This window comes from Mustela putorius, unplaced genomic scaffold, assembly GCF_011764305.1.
Source record: "Mustela putorius furo isolate JIRA1106 unplaced genomic scaffold, ASM1176430v1.1 tig00003845_pilon_pilon_pilon, whole genome shotgun sequence".
Taxonomy (NCBI): domain Eukaryota; kingdom Metazoa; phylum Chordata; class Mammalia; order Carnivora; family Mustelidae; genus Mustela; species Mustela putorius.
Window position 1 is genome coordinate 27,451,081 of NW_025421998.1, and position 17,999 is coordinate 27,469,079.

The window sequence follows — 17,999 nt, forward strand, 5'->3', positions numbered from 1 at the left end:
TAAGTAAAACAAAACAAAACAAAACAAACAAAAAACAAATTAAGTCTAACCCACACATAAGTAGGAAGTAATTAAGATTAGAGCAGAGATCAGTGAATTAGAAACCAGAAATACAGTAGAACACATCAATGAAACTAGAAGCTGATTGTTTGAAGAATTAATAAGATTGATAACCACTGGCCAGACTTACCAAAAAAAAAAAAAAAAGGACCCAAGTTAATAGAATTATGAATGAAAGGCAAGAGATCAGGACTAAGACCAAGGAAATAGAAAAAGTAATCAAAATTATTATCAACAGCTATATGTCAATAAGTTAAGCAACTAGAAGAAATGGATACATTCCTGGAAACCTATAAACTTCCAAGATTGAAACAAAAAAAAAAACCTGACAACTTGAATAGGCCAATAACCAGTAATGAGATTGAAGCAGTGACCAAAACCTTCCCAAAAAATAAGAGTCCAGGACTTGATGGATTCCCTAGGGAATTCTACCAAACAGTCAAAGAAGAAGTAATACCTATTCTCCTGAAGCTGTATCAAAAAATAGAAAGAGAAGGAAAATTTCTAGACTCTATGTGGCCACCATTACCTTGGTCCCCAAATCAGGCAAAGACCCCATCAAAACAGAGAATTTCAGACCAATATTCCTGATGAATACAGATGCCAAAATTCTCAACAAGATCCTAGCTAATAGGATCCAACAGTACATTAAAAGAATTATCTACCACAGCCAGGTGGGATTTATCCCTGGGACACAAGGGTGGTTCAATATTCACAAATCAATCAATGTGATAGAACAAATTAATAAGAGAAGAGAGAAGAACCCCATGGTCCTCTCAATTTTTGCAGAAAAAGCATGTGACAAAATACAGTATCCTTTCCTGATTAAAACTCTTCAGAGTATAGCAATAGAGGGAACATTCCTCAATCCCATGAAATCCATCTATGAAAAACCCATAGTGGATATCATTCTCAATGGGGAAAAGCTAAGAGCCTTTCTCTTAAGATCAGGAACATGACAAGGATGCCCACTATCACCATTATAGTTCAACATAGTACTAGAAGTCTTAGCAAAAGCAATCAGACTACAAAAAAGAAATAAAAGGTACTCAAATTGGCAAAGAAGTCATCAAACTCTCTCTCTTTGTAGATGACATGATACTTTATGTGGAAAACCCCAAAGACTCCACCCCCAAATTACTAGAACTCATATAGCAACTCAGTAATATGGTAGGATACAAAATCAATGCACAGAAATCACTTTCTTTCTTTTTTTAAAAATTTTTTTTCTTTAAGATTTTATCTATGTATTTGACAGTCAGAGATCAAAAGTAGGCAGACAGGCAGGCAGAGAGAGAGGAAGAAGCAGGCTCTGCTGAGCAGAGAGCCCAATGTGGGGCTTGATCCCAGGACTCTGGGATCATGACCTGAGCCAAAGGACCCTGGGATCATGACCTAAGCCGAAGGCAGAGGCCTTAACCCACTGAGCCACCCAGGTGCCCCATCACTTGCTTTCTTACACACTAACAATGAAACTGTAGAAAGAGATATTAGAGAATTGATTCCATTTACCATAGCACCAAAAACCGTAAGATACCTTGGAATAAACCTAACCAAAGAGGTAAAGGACCTGTACTCTAGGAACTTCAGAACACTCATGAAAGAAATTGAAGCAGACACAAAAAGAAGGAAAAACATTCTATGCTCATGGATTAGAAGAAGAAACATTATTAAAATGCTTATGCTGCCCAGAGCAATCTGTATTTTCAATGCCATCCCAATCAAAATACCACAGGCATTTTTTCAAAGTGCTGGAACAAACAATCCTAAAATTTGTATGGAACCAGAAAGACCCCGAATCACCAAGGAAATGTTGAAAAAGAAAAACAAAGCTGGAGGCATCATGTTGCCTGATTTCAAGCTGTATTACAAAGCTGTGATCACCAAGGCAGCATGGTACTGGCACAAAAACAGACACAGAGATCAATGGAACAGAATAGAGAGCCCAGATATGGACCCTCAACTCTATCATCAAATAATGTTTGACAAAGCAGGAGAAAATATCCAATGGAAAAAAGACAGTCTCTTCTATAAATGGTACTGAGAAAATTGGACAGCTATAGACAGATGAATGAAACTTGACCATTCTCTTACACCATACACAAAGATAAACTCAAAATGAATGAAGACCTCAATGTGAGACAGGAATCCATCAAAATCTTAGAGTAGAACTAGACAGTAACCTCTTCAACATCGGCCACAGCAACTTCTTTCAAGACACGTCTCCAAAGGCAAGGGAAACAAAAACGAAAATAAACTTTTGGAACTTCATCAAGATAAAAAGCTTCTACACAGCAAATGAAACAATCAACAAAACAAAGAGGCAACCATGCAATGAGAGAAGATATTTGCAAATTAAACTAAAGACAAAGGGCTGACATCCAGGATCTACAAAGAACTTCTCAAACTCAACACCCAAAAAACAAATAATCAAGTAAAAAAATGGACAGAAGACAGGAACAGACACTTCTCCAAAGAAGACATACAAATGGCTAACAGACACATGAAAAAATGTTCATCATTAGCCATCAGGGTAAGTCAAATCAAAACCACACTGAGATACCACCTTACACCAATTAGAATGGCCAAAATTGACAAGGTGAGAAACAACAAATGTTGGAAAGCCTGCAGAGAAAGGGGAACCCTATTACACAGTTGGTGGGAATGCAAGTTGGTACAGCCACTTTGCAAAACAGTGTGGAGGTTCTTCAAAAAATTAAAATTGTGCTACCCTGTGGCCCAGCAATTGCACAGCTGGGTATTTACCCCAATGAGACAGATGTAGTAAAAAGAAGGGCCATATGTACCCCAATGTTCATAGCAGCAATGGCCACAATAGCCAAACTGTGGAAAGAGCCAAGATGCCCTTCAACAGACAAATGGATAAAGAAGATGTGGTCCATATATACAATGGAATATTATTCAGCCATCAGAAAGGATGAATACCCAACTTTTGTATCAACATGGATAGGACTGGAAGAGATTATGCTGAGTGAAATAAGTCAAGCAGAGAAAGTAAATTATCATATGGTTTCACTTATTTGTGGAATATAAGGAATAGCATGGAGGACAGTAGGAAAAGGAAGGGAAAAATTAAGTGGGGGGAGTCAGAGCGGAAGATGAACCATGAGAGACTCTGACTCTGAGAAACAAACTGAGGGTTTTAGAGGGGAGAGTGGGAGAATGGGTTAGCCCGGTGATGGGTATTAAGGAGGGCACAGATTGCATGGAGCACTGGGTGTTATATACAGACAGTGAATCATGGAACACTACATCAAAAACTAATGATGTATTATTGTATGGCGACTAACAAAACATTAAAAAAATATATGCTGAATGAAGAGAGTTTACAACTGCTCAAACCAACGTGTCTAAATTAATTCTAGCAAACTTCTTCCTGGTAAATTAGGTACTGTGGTTCCATTTAAAATAAATTACAAAATACTAAACTCTTTAAATGCTAAATATTACTCTGCTATCAACAGTGCAGTAGCCAGTAAATGTAACATTTCATAAGGACAGATTATGACTTTTAAAATCTCTCATAGCACCATATTGGATGTAAAAGCCACCAGAACCATCTTACCAGAAGTGATCAGAGTATAGCATTCCCTTGTTCAGAATGAGCAACATACTACTGACCTGATTATCCAGAGTACATGGATATATTTTCCTCAATTTCCCACTCATACATCATTCTATTTTGAAGGTGACTCCCTATCATTGGGAAAATGTGACCATTCATTCAGGCAGGGAAAAAATAGTCTATTTTCCTATGACCATGAGCACTTGCTTTTTATGTCTCGAAACACTGTCACACCTAGGATAAGCGAATTAGACTACATTTTGGCTCTACTGGACTTAGGCTGACATAGCCTAAGAGTGTGTTCAAGTAGTCAGCATCATGCTGTGGGCTAAGGCAGCAAGAAGGTCTTGACTCGCTCCTTGGCTGGGACCCAGTTGCCACTGAGTGTCTTGTGTCCTCAGGCACCGACTCCTAGCACATTAAAGTCCCTTCGGGCATGTTTTAGCGGGCTCTGCCCTGGGTCAGAGCTGCTGCTTTCGCACAACCTCACGTGCTTGTGGAAGTTATGGACAGACTGAAGATGGATTCTTCCAGAAGGAAAGACCCAAAGCATGTTGTGGGATAGGTAAAGCCTTTGACTTCTCCTTTCTTTCTGCTTTTCTCCTTTTATTTCTTCATTTGGTTCTAATTTACTCATCAAAGAAAAATGAAATCTCATAAAGAATCCACTTAGCTTTCTCTTGAATTAAAAATTTACCTGTATAGTATTCCATTGTGTATATATACCACATCTTCTTTATCCATTTATCTGTTGATGGACATCTAGAGCGTATCATGCTTAGCGAAATAAGTCAAGCAGAGAAAGACAACTATCATATGATCTCCCTGATATGAGGAAGTGGTGATGCAACATGGGGGCTTAAGTGGGTAGGAGAAGAATCAATGAAGCAAGATGGGATTGGGAGGGAGACAAACCATAAGTGACTCTTAATCTCACAAAACAAACTGAGGGTTGCTGGGGGGAGGGGGTTTGGGAGAAGGGGGGTGGGTTTATGGACATTGGGGAGGGTATGTGCTTTGGTGAGTGCTTTGAAGTGTGTAAATCTGGCGATTCACAGACCTGTACCCCTGGGGATAAAAATATATGTTTATAAAAATAATAATAATAATAATAATAATAATAATAATAATAAAAATTTACCTGAAAGTATTTTTCCCAACTACGTAGGAGATAAGCATTACTATAAGAAATTCATAAATCTGAGTTCATAAGTAATAAAACCAAAACCAAGATCTAGAGACACCTCAGCTTCTTTTACTCTAAGCTCACATTGTAATCAACTCATAAATAATGATCTCTATATAATGTATATGTCTGTACTAATATGTGTATGCATTTTTTTTTCTTCCTGAATGAACTGTATATATGCCTTTTAAGAGGAAATAAGAGGTTAGGGAGTCAGTCCCTTGTGACTAACCAGGGACAGAACTGATGATGTGTTTAATTTACAGTGAGTAATACTTACCGCATCTTTTCCTTTCATTATGCATTCTTCTATTTTTAGTGCCGTACTAGGCCAGTGTATCTGAAATAAAAGATTATGTACTATTATGCAAATGCAAAAATAAACCACAATGAAAAACCATTTCATTTTTGCTGTGTTCCCAATATGTTTTCATTTTATTCCATTTCCTGAGATAAGTCAAGCCTTTATCTTTTTTATAATCAATATTTGCCTAATGAAGACACTTATATTTGAGCTTTTATTTCATGCTAAAACTTAGTGGTTTAATGAAGGCTTTCTAAAGGTTCCCTCAAGACTCAGCCCTTCAGAGGCCACGCATGCCTCAGGCAGCCCTGCTCTGTGCTTGACCTGCTGTGACCTCCACCATCGAGTCTTTGCCCTGAATCTGATCATCTGCTCCTCCAAGTCAGGTACCTCCCTGAGTTCCCCTTGCATTTTTACCACTTAGCCCAGAATGTGGTGTGTGGGGACTTGGTAATGAAAGCTAAGTGAGGGGTTAAAGGATGTAGGACTCCTGTATCTTGGAGGGATACCCAGACTGCTTCCAGATCGCCACCACATCAAACATGGTCCATCTCTGTACATGTCCCTCCGACATCAGTAAAAGAGCATCACTGGTATATATGAGGAATGGAGTGAAGTTTGTATATATAACCTAGGAGGAGAATTACTGGCTCTTAGGAAAAGCATATATTTAATCTGTTAACACAGGGCCAGAGTGCTCTCCAGAATGGTCTCCTGTTCATACTCCAGCAGCAATATCCCCGTATCTTCATGGACACTTGCATTGTTAGCTTTCTAATTTTTGTTTTAAGCACCTCAGATTCAATACTCAGTTTAACTCTTGCCACAACTTTATCAAAGATATAGTATTATCCAGGGAGCTCCTTTTAAAAACAAAACAAAACGAAAGTACATTTCTCTGTCCAGCCCCACAATGCCGTACATCTATGGATGGGAACCAAGGAATGGGATCCATGTGAGTAAGTGTAGCTAGTGGTAAGTTGCCCCAAGACCTTAAGCCTTCCCATTAATTGTTTGTCCCCACATCTGGTGGATCAATCCCCCACTCCCACCAGGCTGAAAAAGCTCAACTGGACCCCATTCTTGTGTCTCCCTCAGAATTCTGGGGTGCAACATCTCATGTTCTTGTGTCATCTTCATGGTTCCTGGTGGTTACCCAAATTACCAGCATCCTGATGATAGATTCTGTTTGGAGGGATACTGGCTCTGATCAGAATACCCTGTAACTTTTTCAGCATTGCTTTCAAATACTTTCACCTTAGATCCATATGGACTGGGGTACAGAACTCCTAAGATGTCCTCTCTTCTTCTCCTACCTCCCTGCAAGAACTTTGAGCCAGGCTACATCAATATTTCTTTGGTTCTCTTCTTTTTTGGGTGATCATCTTCTGTTCTCAACGTTAACATTTTGGTGAAGGAGTAGGAACTTACCAGCAGAGTAGCCTGGGCCTCTCGAGAGATTAATATTTCTACAAATGAACTTTTCCTCCAAGAGCTCCCAGGGGAAAGGTTTAGGTATAGCTTCCTACTACCCAGGGTCAGTGTTTACTGTCATTAGACTATTGTTTAGGCCTGTGTCAGTGACCAGACCCTCTTCCTATTTGTGGCAATCTGTCCCCTTAAGGCCCCTATTCTCTCTCCCTGACTTCTCCCCCCCCCCCGCCCCCACCTACCACCATCCCCTTCTGTGCTCTGCTAGCCTGAGAAAACATTCTGGGTATCAAATTAAATATTAGATATTGTTGATAAGGAAGTATTTTTTTTACTTAGTGAGCATGCTCTTTAATTTTTTTTTTTTTTAGTGGTCAACATTTACAAATGTGAAATTCTGCATAAAAATCAAGATTTCTGTTTTTTCGAAATGGGCCAGGCACTCTCCTCTCTGATCTACTTCAGACTTTCCTTTTACCTGACTGACCTCTGTAGTTATTTTAGTTTTTGAAAACTGATATATTTATGTTTGAATCCTAAATACGGTCACGATTTAATTTTTTTGTTTTTTTAAAGTTGCGCCCCATAAAATAACATGTTAGGTGTTTATGTGCTAGAAGTGAACAAGGCTTATCACTTAACCCACACATTATGGAGCCAAATCCAGTCCCTGATACATGAATAATATTGGAAATTTATAAAAGTGGTGTCAAAGGCATTTTATTATAATGATTTTTACATAATTACACGTATTGTCATAGGAGTAAGCACTCTATGGTTTTAATTACAGGTGTAAATATTACTTTGATATTCTTATCAGTGTAATGGGCCCCCCAAATTTCTTACTAACAATATTCAACATCAGGTGTTCACAGTGCAATATACAAATTAAAAAAAAAAATCATGTGTTTTCATTTATGTTGTAACGAAGAAAAAAGACAAGGGAAAAATCTAAAAATGTAAAAGAAAAGCAACTAAAAAGGCAAAAGCACCCACATATAATCCTAGAATCAATGTTCATGATGGCAGTAGTGAATCCAGCAGTGGATCAGATGTGATTTAGGAAAGACATCACGTATCCTATCAGCATCAAGTTCAGATGCAACCCTGCATCAGCTTCAGCACAGTCACTAATACCATTAAAGGGTAAGCATCCTAAAAGTGAGGCTGTACAATTTATAAACTTTACTGACCCATTATTTTGGAAAACATTTTGCAAATGGGGTGAGATATTTTTCAGATGATTTCTAAGGCTCACTTTCATTTGAGACTCAATTTGGTTTTGGAATTACGATTTTACTGTGGATGCATAAATTATTCAAAAGGATATGCTAGAATATGTGCATATGTAGACACATGTCTATGGACTATATATATATATACACACAATATATTATATTGTATATATATTATATATGTATATATTATATATGTATGTATATATATATACACACAATATATTAGATATACTGCATATTATATATACACAAGTAAATATAAATACAAATTTATTTTAGAATCATCTATCACTGGAAAGACTTTCATGACTAATTCAGTTATCAGCATCAATAAATCAGAGAACACCTCATTTGTAATTTTGAATCTTAACTTTATATTCTTATACAGTTTGGGAAATACAGGGCTCTTCCTCTTTCTTGAAATATTAGCATCCCTTCTTATTCATTTTTCATTATGTAAAATGATGACTTCTTTAAACTGCATTTTCACAATTTCCAAGTAAAACTCAACCAATTCTTTAGAAAAATATACCAAGTTCAGCTTTTCAACTTTGAAATTGTATCCAGACCAGCAAAACTACCTCAGCATACTACAGAATCTTCTATTCCCCTAAATGATTGCTTCATAACCATTATTTCTAGGACTGTTTGAATACATTGTTTGGGGGGCAATTCTCTACAGAATTTATACACATCTTCTGAAAGCTTCTGTTCCCCATTATCTTTTCAAACATGCTTGAAGGTAGAGATAGAACTTCCCTCCAGGGAAAACGAAGACTGGTTTCCTGACCGGGATAATAAAGTGAATGTTTCCCTCTAGACAAAGGCTGAATAGGTTTGCTGTAATGCCCTTAGGAGATTTCCTATTTCCTAAGCTTGAGGTTTTTCAGGTATAACACATACTCACTGTATCTACCTGGGATGCCATGTGCCACCCCCTGTGGCACTTACGGGGCAAAGCAATTGCTGCAAACATCATGGCCATGCTACATGCTAATCTGGGGCTAATACAGTCCTTTGTCCCTGACCCAGGAATCTCATTTCTTCTGGCAGCATCTAGGAAATGTTATCATGCTAACTTGTCTCTTACAAGTGAGGTAGAAATCTCAGATCCTTTACAATTTAAGATAATATAGTTTGTGATAGTGAATATGAAAAATGGCTTTCTGAAGGATTGTCAGAATCTGTATTGTTTTTAGCAGCAAATGTAATAACGCCCATTGCTCTTAGAAAGAAAAAGTCATTTGCAGGCACATCTTACAAAGTGTTTCACTACAAAACCCTTTCCTGGTATCTTCTTAATATTTCTTCCTGCCTTGATGCCCTATATTGTTCTTCTTACTTTCTCTACTTAGGATTATATTATGATTTATGTACTTAACTTTAGCTCTCATATTCATCTGTAAGTTACAGAGAGCAAGGCAATGTCTTATTTCTGTATCCCCAGCAGCACACAATCCCAACGGGACACACCTTCAATGTGGTTACTGCTTAGTCATTGTCTATTGATTGACTTGTATCAATCAATACACCGTTATCACATTCTTTGTAAAATCCATCTGCAGTAAAATGTGAGAGAGAAGCTTCACTGACATGAGAGGTTGCTGTAAACAATGGCAAAGGAATGAGACAAGTAACAATTTTCAGTTTAACCAGGGAGGAAATTCTGTATGAATTAACAAAAATCTCAGCTTTGAAAGACTGGTGGGATTTCTGAAGATAGAGAGAAGGATCTTAACCAGATCACTCTGAGAGGATGGGAGAGATGCAGAAGATTAAATTATGAACACTTAGTACTCTAGAGTTCAATACTAAGGAGTTCTCCAAAGAACAATGTCATTATAGATTTACTCAAGTTTTGTTGTTGTTTTCAGTTGGTTTTCTAGCAACCCTTACAGGCCCAGGATGGCATTTCAAATGTTTGTTCGAGTGAAAAAGATGAGAGAGCAAGACCTTGTGAAAATGGGGTTATTTTAAAACCATCATGTACAAGTATTCTGCCAAGACAGCCAAGGAAATTATTTTCTTCATTTGTTGTAGAAGTCAGGATGTATTTTGGTTCTGCTCCAGAGTTTATCATCAACAAAACCCCATCAAACTAAGCTATTTGTTCTGCACACAACATTTTTTAAAGGCAGTTAAACAACAGGGTGTAACACTATTTCCAAATATTCTGTTTCAAAAAGGTATAAAAAGCAAAAGGTTAAATACACATCATTTCATCACAATCCTCCTATAATACAATTTAATGGTTCCAATTCACATCTACAGGCAATTTACTATTCTTGAATATCTCAAAGGAGAAATATAAAATAAAAAGTAAATTACAAAGCTATTTTTTTTTCTGGACTCCCTAGTGAGTCTCATAATTATGCTACAGTGGAAGATTTAACAACTTACTGCTAAAAGATATTGACACTGAGATTTAGAGAAGCAAAAACAAATCCACAAAGAAGGAGTAATTTAACTGTCTAAAAAAAATTTCAATTTATAAATAAATAAATAATCAAGTAAATCTCTCTTCATGAAATATATTTTACTACCTTAGACACTAGTATAATTTCATCTAATATATTCTCTAATTCTATTATTCTAATAAAAATGTTTATTTATATTTTAGTTTTTCCTTCTACATTTTACATCTACGCATAGTACCCATGCCCATCAATGTATATTTAAACCATTTGTCCTACAAATATCATGAAAAAAATATATTTTGAGTATAACACACTAAGAGTCCTAATGGTTTTTAAATGGTCATCTTTAACCTGACATATAATCATTTTTAGTGTTTATGCTTTTATACTTAATTATAATGACTGTCATTATTTAAGTAGTTTATATGCCAGAATTATAATCTTTTGAACTATAAACAAGATTTGTATTTGAAATGTTTATATGCCAAAGCTTTTGAACCAGGACAATATTATTACTACAAAAACATTACTGGCCTCATGCTTGCCCTTTTTAATAGATGAAATTTACTCAACTGCTAACACTAATGTAAACTACCATCTGCTATTTATATGCAAATTATATTTGAATGCTTTTTTTCTACTCAGTAAAAATATTAAATTCTAAAATATAAGAATTTCTTTTTATTTTTGATGCAATAAAGTTGAATTAATGGGAAAAACAGAAATAGTTTTAAAAGCAAGTGTCTAAAAGAACGGTATGTATAGATATCCAAATTAACTAGTGTAATGCTAGCCTAAAAGAATAATAGCAGGAATAATTTTAGAAAAAAGCCTGAAATTTGGGGTGCCTGGGTGGCTCAGTGGGTTAAAGCCTCTGCCTTCAGTTCAGGTCATGATCTCAGGGTCCTGGGATCGAGTTCTGCATCGGGCTCTCTGCTTGGCAGAGAGCCTTCCTCCTCTCTCTGCCCACCTCTCTGCCTACTTGTGATCTCTCTCCATCAAATAAAAAAAAGAAGCTTGAAATTTATAAACTTAGAGAAAACTATCGATGATTGTTAAATTCAAGTTTATTACTAATATGGGATAGCTTATGAAGTCCAATAAGTTTGGGGACTTAAATAAACATACCTACTTTTGATTTCTTTGGGAAATGGAAAAAGAGAAAAGAAAATTTTATCCTTCAAACTACTATTGTTACCTACCTTTCAGAGAAAATTTTTGACTTGTTTTTCAGGAAATTTTAGTAATCCTCACATAAGCACTGATGGCAAGGCACTATAAAGACTGAACACCGCCCCGCTAATCTCTTACCATGGCTGAATATCGTGGTTGACAGTCAGTGTGGCTCTCAATCTTTGCCCTAAGTAAACAAGTGGGGAATAGTTCCTTCTTATACTAATCAGTAGTTTTTCTCCATTCCTGTCACCAACGACTAACCTTTCCACTAGTACTTCACCATTACTAAGGTAAAACGCGGTCATGCCAACAGTGTTAGAACCAAGGGAAAAGAAACACCGCCCAACAAAAGGCTGGGCTAATGGCAGAGTGAAGACCAGCTGGGAGATGTGGGGTTTGCACCAAAGCAGTCATCTGCTTCTCAGTGGTATGACACAGTGGAAAGAGCATAGGCTCCGCAGACAGACAGATCCGGTTTTCAATTCTCCCTACTATTTAATGGCTTCGAGCTCCATTTTCCTAAACGTACTACTGCTAAAGTAATCATGCTAACTGTAATTCTAGTTATGTTATGCACATATTCAGAATCTCCCACCAGCTCATGCATTGCCTCGATTAAGTTTCACCAGCACGTCAGTCAATATTCATCACAATCTGGTCCCAACTATAATTCCATCCTTAATTCTCACTCTGTACCCTGCTCCCACCACTCACATCCCACCCTCCCCCCCAACCTCCGCCCTTTACGTAGCTGCTTCGGATATTAGTCAATATTTTAAACTGCTCTAAAATTTCTGTTCTCTCCTCTACTCACTCTGTTCCCACCACCAATTTGTACAAATTGGAATTCTAAGTATCATTAAAAGTCCAATTCAAATTTAATTCCCCTCCAGGAACCCCCACCCACCAGCTTTTGTATACTTTCTTAGTATTTTAGACATTTATGATAGTTTTATTTAAATTGTGCTGTATATGGCAAATGTGTATGTATCTTCTCCACTATATTACACATATTTTAGGGTATAGACTATTTTGTTCATGTCTTTATTCTTCATATCTCCATGTAGGTATCCAAAATGTAGTTCAACAGCCCTCAAAACATGTCGGACTCTTCTACCTTACTTAGATAAGGCAGTGCGTGACAACTGTGTGCTGATTCAATGTCTAGTTTAGACAGTAATCATGGTAGCAAATAGGTAGATGGCACTTACTATGATCTACAGACTGTTCTAGGCATCTAATAACTCAATGGATCCTCTCATAAAAGCTGTGAGGTAAGTACTACGGTCACCTCTCCCTCACAGGTAAGACAACTGAGAAATAGGGATGTGGAGTAAGTTGCCCAAGATCACTCATAAGAGGCAGACCGGAAATGGGAGTCCATGCAGTCTGGCAACGTATCCTGTGTTCTTTGTATTTACATTCTGTTCTTTGTAAAAAGTGTTAGAGTATCTATGAATTAAGACAGTTAAAATGAAGTAAAAAGTAAAACTTGTATGTTGGCTGTTTTTATTAAGTTTCAAAAAAATTAACTGTGGTCAGCTGAACCTCATTTTAGAAATAAAATATTGATCAGGACAAAAAAGGGCACCCTTTCAACAAATAAAGAAACACAAATATACTGTATCTAACACTTCCTTAGTGGTAACCGTAAATGAATGTGATAAATGCAAATAAGGAAATAAATTTTTCTCATGGCATATAAAAAACAGTACAAAAATGTTTTCAATAATTCTTAGATGCTATATGAAAAAATTTACCTTATTTAATATTAAAGGGATTTTTATTTTTGATTATACTAGTTTTAGTTTACTAATGAATATTATTACTCATCATTTTGAAAGCATATACATTATTAAAATGTTTTAAAGTCACATGAAAAGTTTTTTTTGATCCTGTTTTAAAAGACTGGATAATTGTGTAAATACCATGTTGGCTTTTAAACGCTTAGAAAATACCAGCACTTTTTGTGCTTTTTTTCCCCCTTCTTGAGCATGATTGTGATATATCTAACATATTCAGTTTTCTATGACTTAACTCTAAAAAAACTTAACTCATTAATTTTCCATGATTCTATTTAAATCCTTTTAGACTTAAGTCCAATTAAACTACACCAGTGATTAAAGTTCAAAAAACTATGCATCACTTAAAAATAAAATTTAATTCTGCTGAGTATAAAGCTGCTAACCTGAGAATTTAATAATAACATAATAAACTATCATTATCTCTCTGGCTACATCTTGACTTTACAAGAAGTATAAATGCATTGGGGTAGAAGGTGTGAGGGGAAACATATACATTCCTTTTCAAATTTTCTAGATTGGAAGTGCTTCCTCAATACAAAGCTGTAATTTTTTTTTTTAAGATTTTATTTATTTATTTACTTGACAGAGAGAGGCACAGCAAGAAAGGGAATGCAAGCAGGGGGAGTGAGGGAGGAAGAAGCAGGCTTGATCCCAGGACTCTGGGATCATGACCTGAGCTGAAGGTAGATGCTTAATGACTGAGCCACCCAGGCCTAAAACTGTAATTTTAAAATTAAGTAATAAGCAAAAGAAAGTTTAATGAGGAATGTTTTTAACAGATGAAAAACAAAAGACAATTTAAACATGAGTAGCCCTGAATTTCCATGGTTAGAGTTCTATCCCAATTTTGAGACTATGGGATTTTATCATACAAATACTTATTGAAAGTGAGATACAGATACAGGCTGTACCTATAGGAATTCAAGTGAAAAATGACTGCCGGGATGTTTTGTCCTTCCCTTTCCACATTTTTACTCATATGAATGTCCTGATCTTGTCATATTATGATCAGAAAATCGCAAGATGTTTTAAGATTTTTCATTCAAATAATGGTTTCCTCTAACTTAATCCAAGTTTTTCTTTTTTTTTTTTTTAACACCAAAGGCTTTAAAGATAAAAAGGAAAAAAAAATTTAATTTCTCAGAAAGTTCCAGGTGAAATTAGAGTTTAATCACGAAGTCTCATGTTATCTGTGGATTTTAGAGATCTTTGAAGACAGCAATTTGTAGAAGCTACTCTCTTGTGGCAGGTGTGAATTTCTCACAGAATAAAATAAAACCATAAGAAAAAACAAATAGAATTATAATTGAAATTTTCATAGTGAATAGGATTTAACAGTGGATCCAAAAGTGGATTGACTTTTCTCAGTGTGAGTCAAAATGCAGATTGAACGAAGAAGAATTTCAGTGCAAAAGACTATTATTACATCGTTTGGGAAACTCTATGAACTAAGTAATTCATAAAGCAAATATACCTAAGCCTGTTAAATGGTAAGTTTTTATCTATTTCAAAATTGTAGTCTTACCTATGTGTACTCATAAAAATTCTGATTATTATACATAAAACAATTATTTATTTGGCATCACATATAGGACCAAGATTTCCTAAAGCTTAGAAGGACACATAACGCTTCACTATTTCACAGGCTTGGATGCACATTACAGTCACCTGGGGGGTGACTTCAGTCTGGGGTGGGGTACATCATGGCCGATATTATTTACCTTGTAAATAATGTTATTAGTGTGCAGCCAAAGTAAAAACTACCCCCACACTAAAACAGGATCCTACCTTGTTTGCCAGTGGGTAAGTGGGTAGGTGGTTGGTGGGGGTAGGGGTGGGGACAGAAGGCAGACAAAATTAACCTAAAAGAAATTAGAGAATAATTAGTTTCAAAGTGTTTCTGGCAGTAAGTACAAGGGCAAATGCAAAAGAGCAGAGGATGAAGAGAACATATTTATTGGATGAAGTCAGGATTCACAATACACACAGTTACATTCTTTTAGTATCTATATTCTTTGAGTGCCTACAACTGCAAGCATGAATATAACACAGTATCTATTATAAAGGAGCAATCTTATACAGTAGACTGGCAACTCAACAGCCAATTTCAATATAATATGAGAATCAAAATAAGAACAAAGATTAAGAAAGGGGTGGGGGAACCTTCTCCAAAACTAGTTTAGAAGAGAAAGGAGGTAACTTAAAAAAAAAAAAAAAAAAAAAGTGGATATGTTAGAGGGAAGGAGAGTGTGTAACAATAAGGAGATATTAAAGAGAAAACAGAGGTACTCAACATCACTAATCATCATCATACCACAACAAGATATCATCTCACAACTGTTAAAATGGCTATTATAAAAAAAATTTTTTTAAAGTGTTGGTGAAGATGTTTAGAAAAGGAAACTCTTCTGCAGTGCTGGTGGAAATGTAAACTGGCATAGCTTCTATGGAAAATGGCATGGAAGTGCCTCAAAAAAATTAAAACTAAAGTGACCATAGGATCTAGCAATTCCACTTCTAGTTGTATATTCAAAGGAAATTAAGAGTCTGTCAATGGATGAATGGATAAAGAAGATGTGGTGTACATGTATACAGTGGGATATTATTCAGTCATGAGATGAAAGAAGTCCTGTCATTTGCAACAAGGATGGACCCCGAGAGCATTATGCTAACTGAAATAAGTCAGACAGAGAAAGACAAATACTGTGTGATATCACTTATATGCAGACTCTAAAAAAGTCAGATTCATAGAAGCAGAGAGTAGAACAGTGGTTGCCAGAAAGGGGGGTTAGAGGGATGGAGATAGAAGATGTTAATCAAAGAGTACAAACTCCCAGTTATAACAGTAAGTTCTGGGGACCTAAAGTACAGCATGATGATGATGATTAATACTAAGTTAGTATTATATACTAAAAGTTAAGTTGTTAAGATAGTAAATCTTAAATGTTCTTACTACGAAAAAGAAACTGTAACCACGTGACATGATGGAGCTACCACGATGGTGGCAATCATTTTGCAATATATAAATTTACCAAATCAACATGTTATACCCCTTAAACTTACACAATGTTATGTGTCGTTATATCCCAAGAAAGCTGGAAAAAGTGACAACACAAGTGATCTGCTAGGAATGCGCTGGTGTGGTAACTGGAGATGAGACTAAAAAGGTAAATGAGAGTAGAAAACAAGGATCTACAACTTTGCAAAAATGAGAGCTTTCCATTTATTTTCACTCAAATTTTTTAGAATGTTTTATAAGACGAAGATTGTGAAGCAAGAGCTGTTAACTATGGCATGAAAAAAGAATTCAGGAAATCTACCAGCTTTGATTTAAAAAATTACATCATTATTTATTTGCATAATCTCCAACTAAAATTAGCACCTCTATAATATAAATGCAAAGAAATAAATCAAAGTATACCCGTAGCTTAATCATGAAGAGAAATACCTGATATTTTATTTAATTCTTTTAAAGATTTATTTTAGAGAGAAAGAGAGATCAGGTGTGCATGCTTGGGAGGAGGGGCAGAGAGAATCTCAGGCAGACTCCCTTTGAGCATGGAGCCCCTTGCAGGGCTCAGTCTAATGACCCCAAGATCATGACCTGAACTGAAGCCAAGAGTTGGATGCTTAATCGACTAAGCTACCCAGGGGCCCCAAGAAATGTCTTTATTAAGATATCTTTAAAATATCTTTACTTTAAAGATATTATTTGAGATATTATATATATTTTTAGATATTATATTATTTAAATATATTATTTTAAAGATATTACTAAAATATCTTTATTAAGGTATCTTAATATTACTTGAGAGTTGTGACAGGTATCTCAAAACATTATTAACATTCATCATTACTTTGAAATTACACTACTGAAAAGAGCAGTTGCTAGGTCTTATTATTTAATACACTAATTAAGAAGCTACATGTTTTTATACTATGAATTATATTATTCTTGTAGTGTGATAGGTTTATCTCCAAATATTTATAATTTGGTAACTGTTTTCAATATTTTGTTTGGTAATCCTACAAAATGATTTAATACATTAGAGGGTCCAAAGACTTCCGCAGACTGCCAAATAGATCCATGACACACAAAATTTTTTAAGACCCTCTATACAAAACTGTATTTGTTGCTGATTTTATAGAAAGAGAGGAAATGATATAGAAAAGATAAAACATAACCAATCCTTAAAAAAAGTCAACAGGGTGGGCTACAGAGCAGGGATAGCAGGAATGGAGAAAGCGCACCCCCACCTGTAATAAGGAGGGAGGGAGAAAAGTCACACAGAAGTAGCAGCACTGGTAATAGGAGAAAGAGGATCCACCTGTTTAATGGTTTCTATCTCCTACTAAAGTTAAAAATTACGATTAGTCATCTTCCTGAGGAGATTATCAGGGCTAATCCATTGTGACACATTCCTACATTGTGACTGCAGGCCCCATGGGAAGCATGGACACTCCCGACCCCAAGAGCTCAACAGCTAATAGCTGGACTCATTGGCTCACCCCCATAAAGCTCTGCACAGGTCCCAACCTGACTCTGCCCTTCTGAACCATCAAATATTTCCATTAAATCATCTCAAACGCCTGCTCTGGCTTGAGCAAAATCCACTGAAACTCCCACTTTTGTTTTCCAGTGTTCCTTGACCTTCCTGTTTTAACTGAAACCACCATGTGCCCTGAAACTTTTGTTTCTCTACCAGTCATCTCTAATGGTGGTGACTTTTTAAAATCTAAACCCACATGTTAAGAAAGATATTTGCCCACTCCTAATTAATTTTCACCCTAAATTC

General features: G+C 36.0%; 1 protein-coding gene across 1 annotated transcript in view; it reads right to left on the reverse strand.

Moving 5' to 3' along the window:
• Positions 1-17,999, reverse strand: part of SEMA3E (semaphorin 3E) — a 252,655-nt gene that overhangs the window by 87,164 nt on the left and 147,492 nt on the right. The window contains exon 3 of the mRNA XM_004739629.3: positions 5,113-5,172. Coding sequence (XP_004739686.1) covers positions 5,113-5,172 — 60 coding nt within the window. The remainder of the gene's footprint in view (positions 1-5,112; positions 5,173-17,999) is intronic.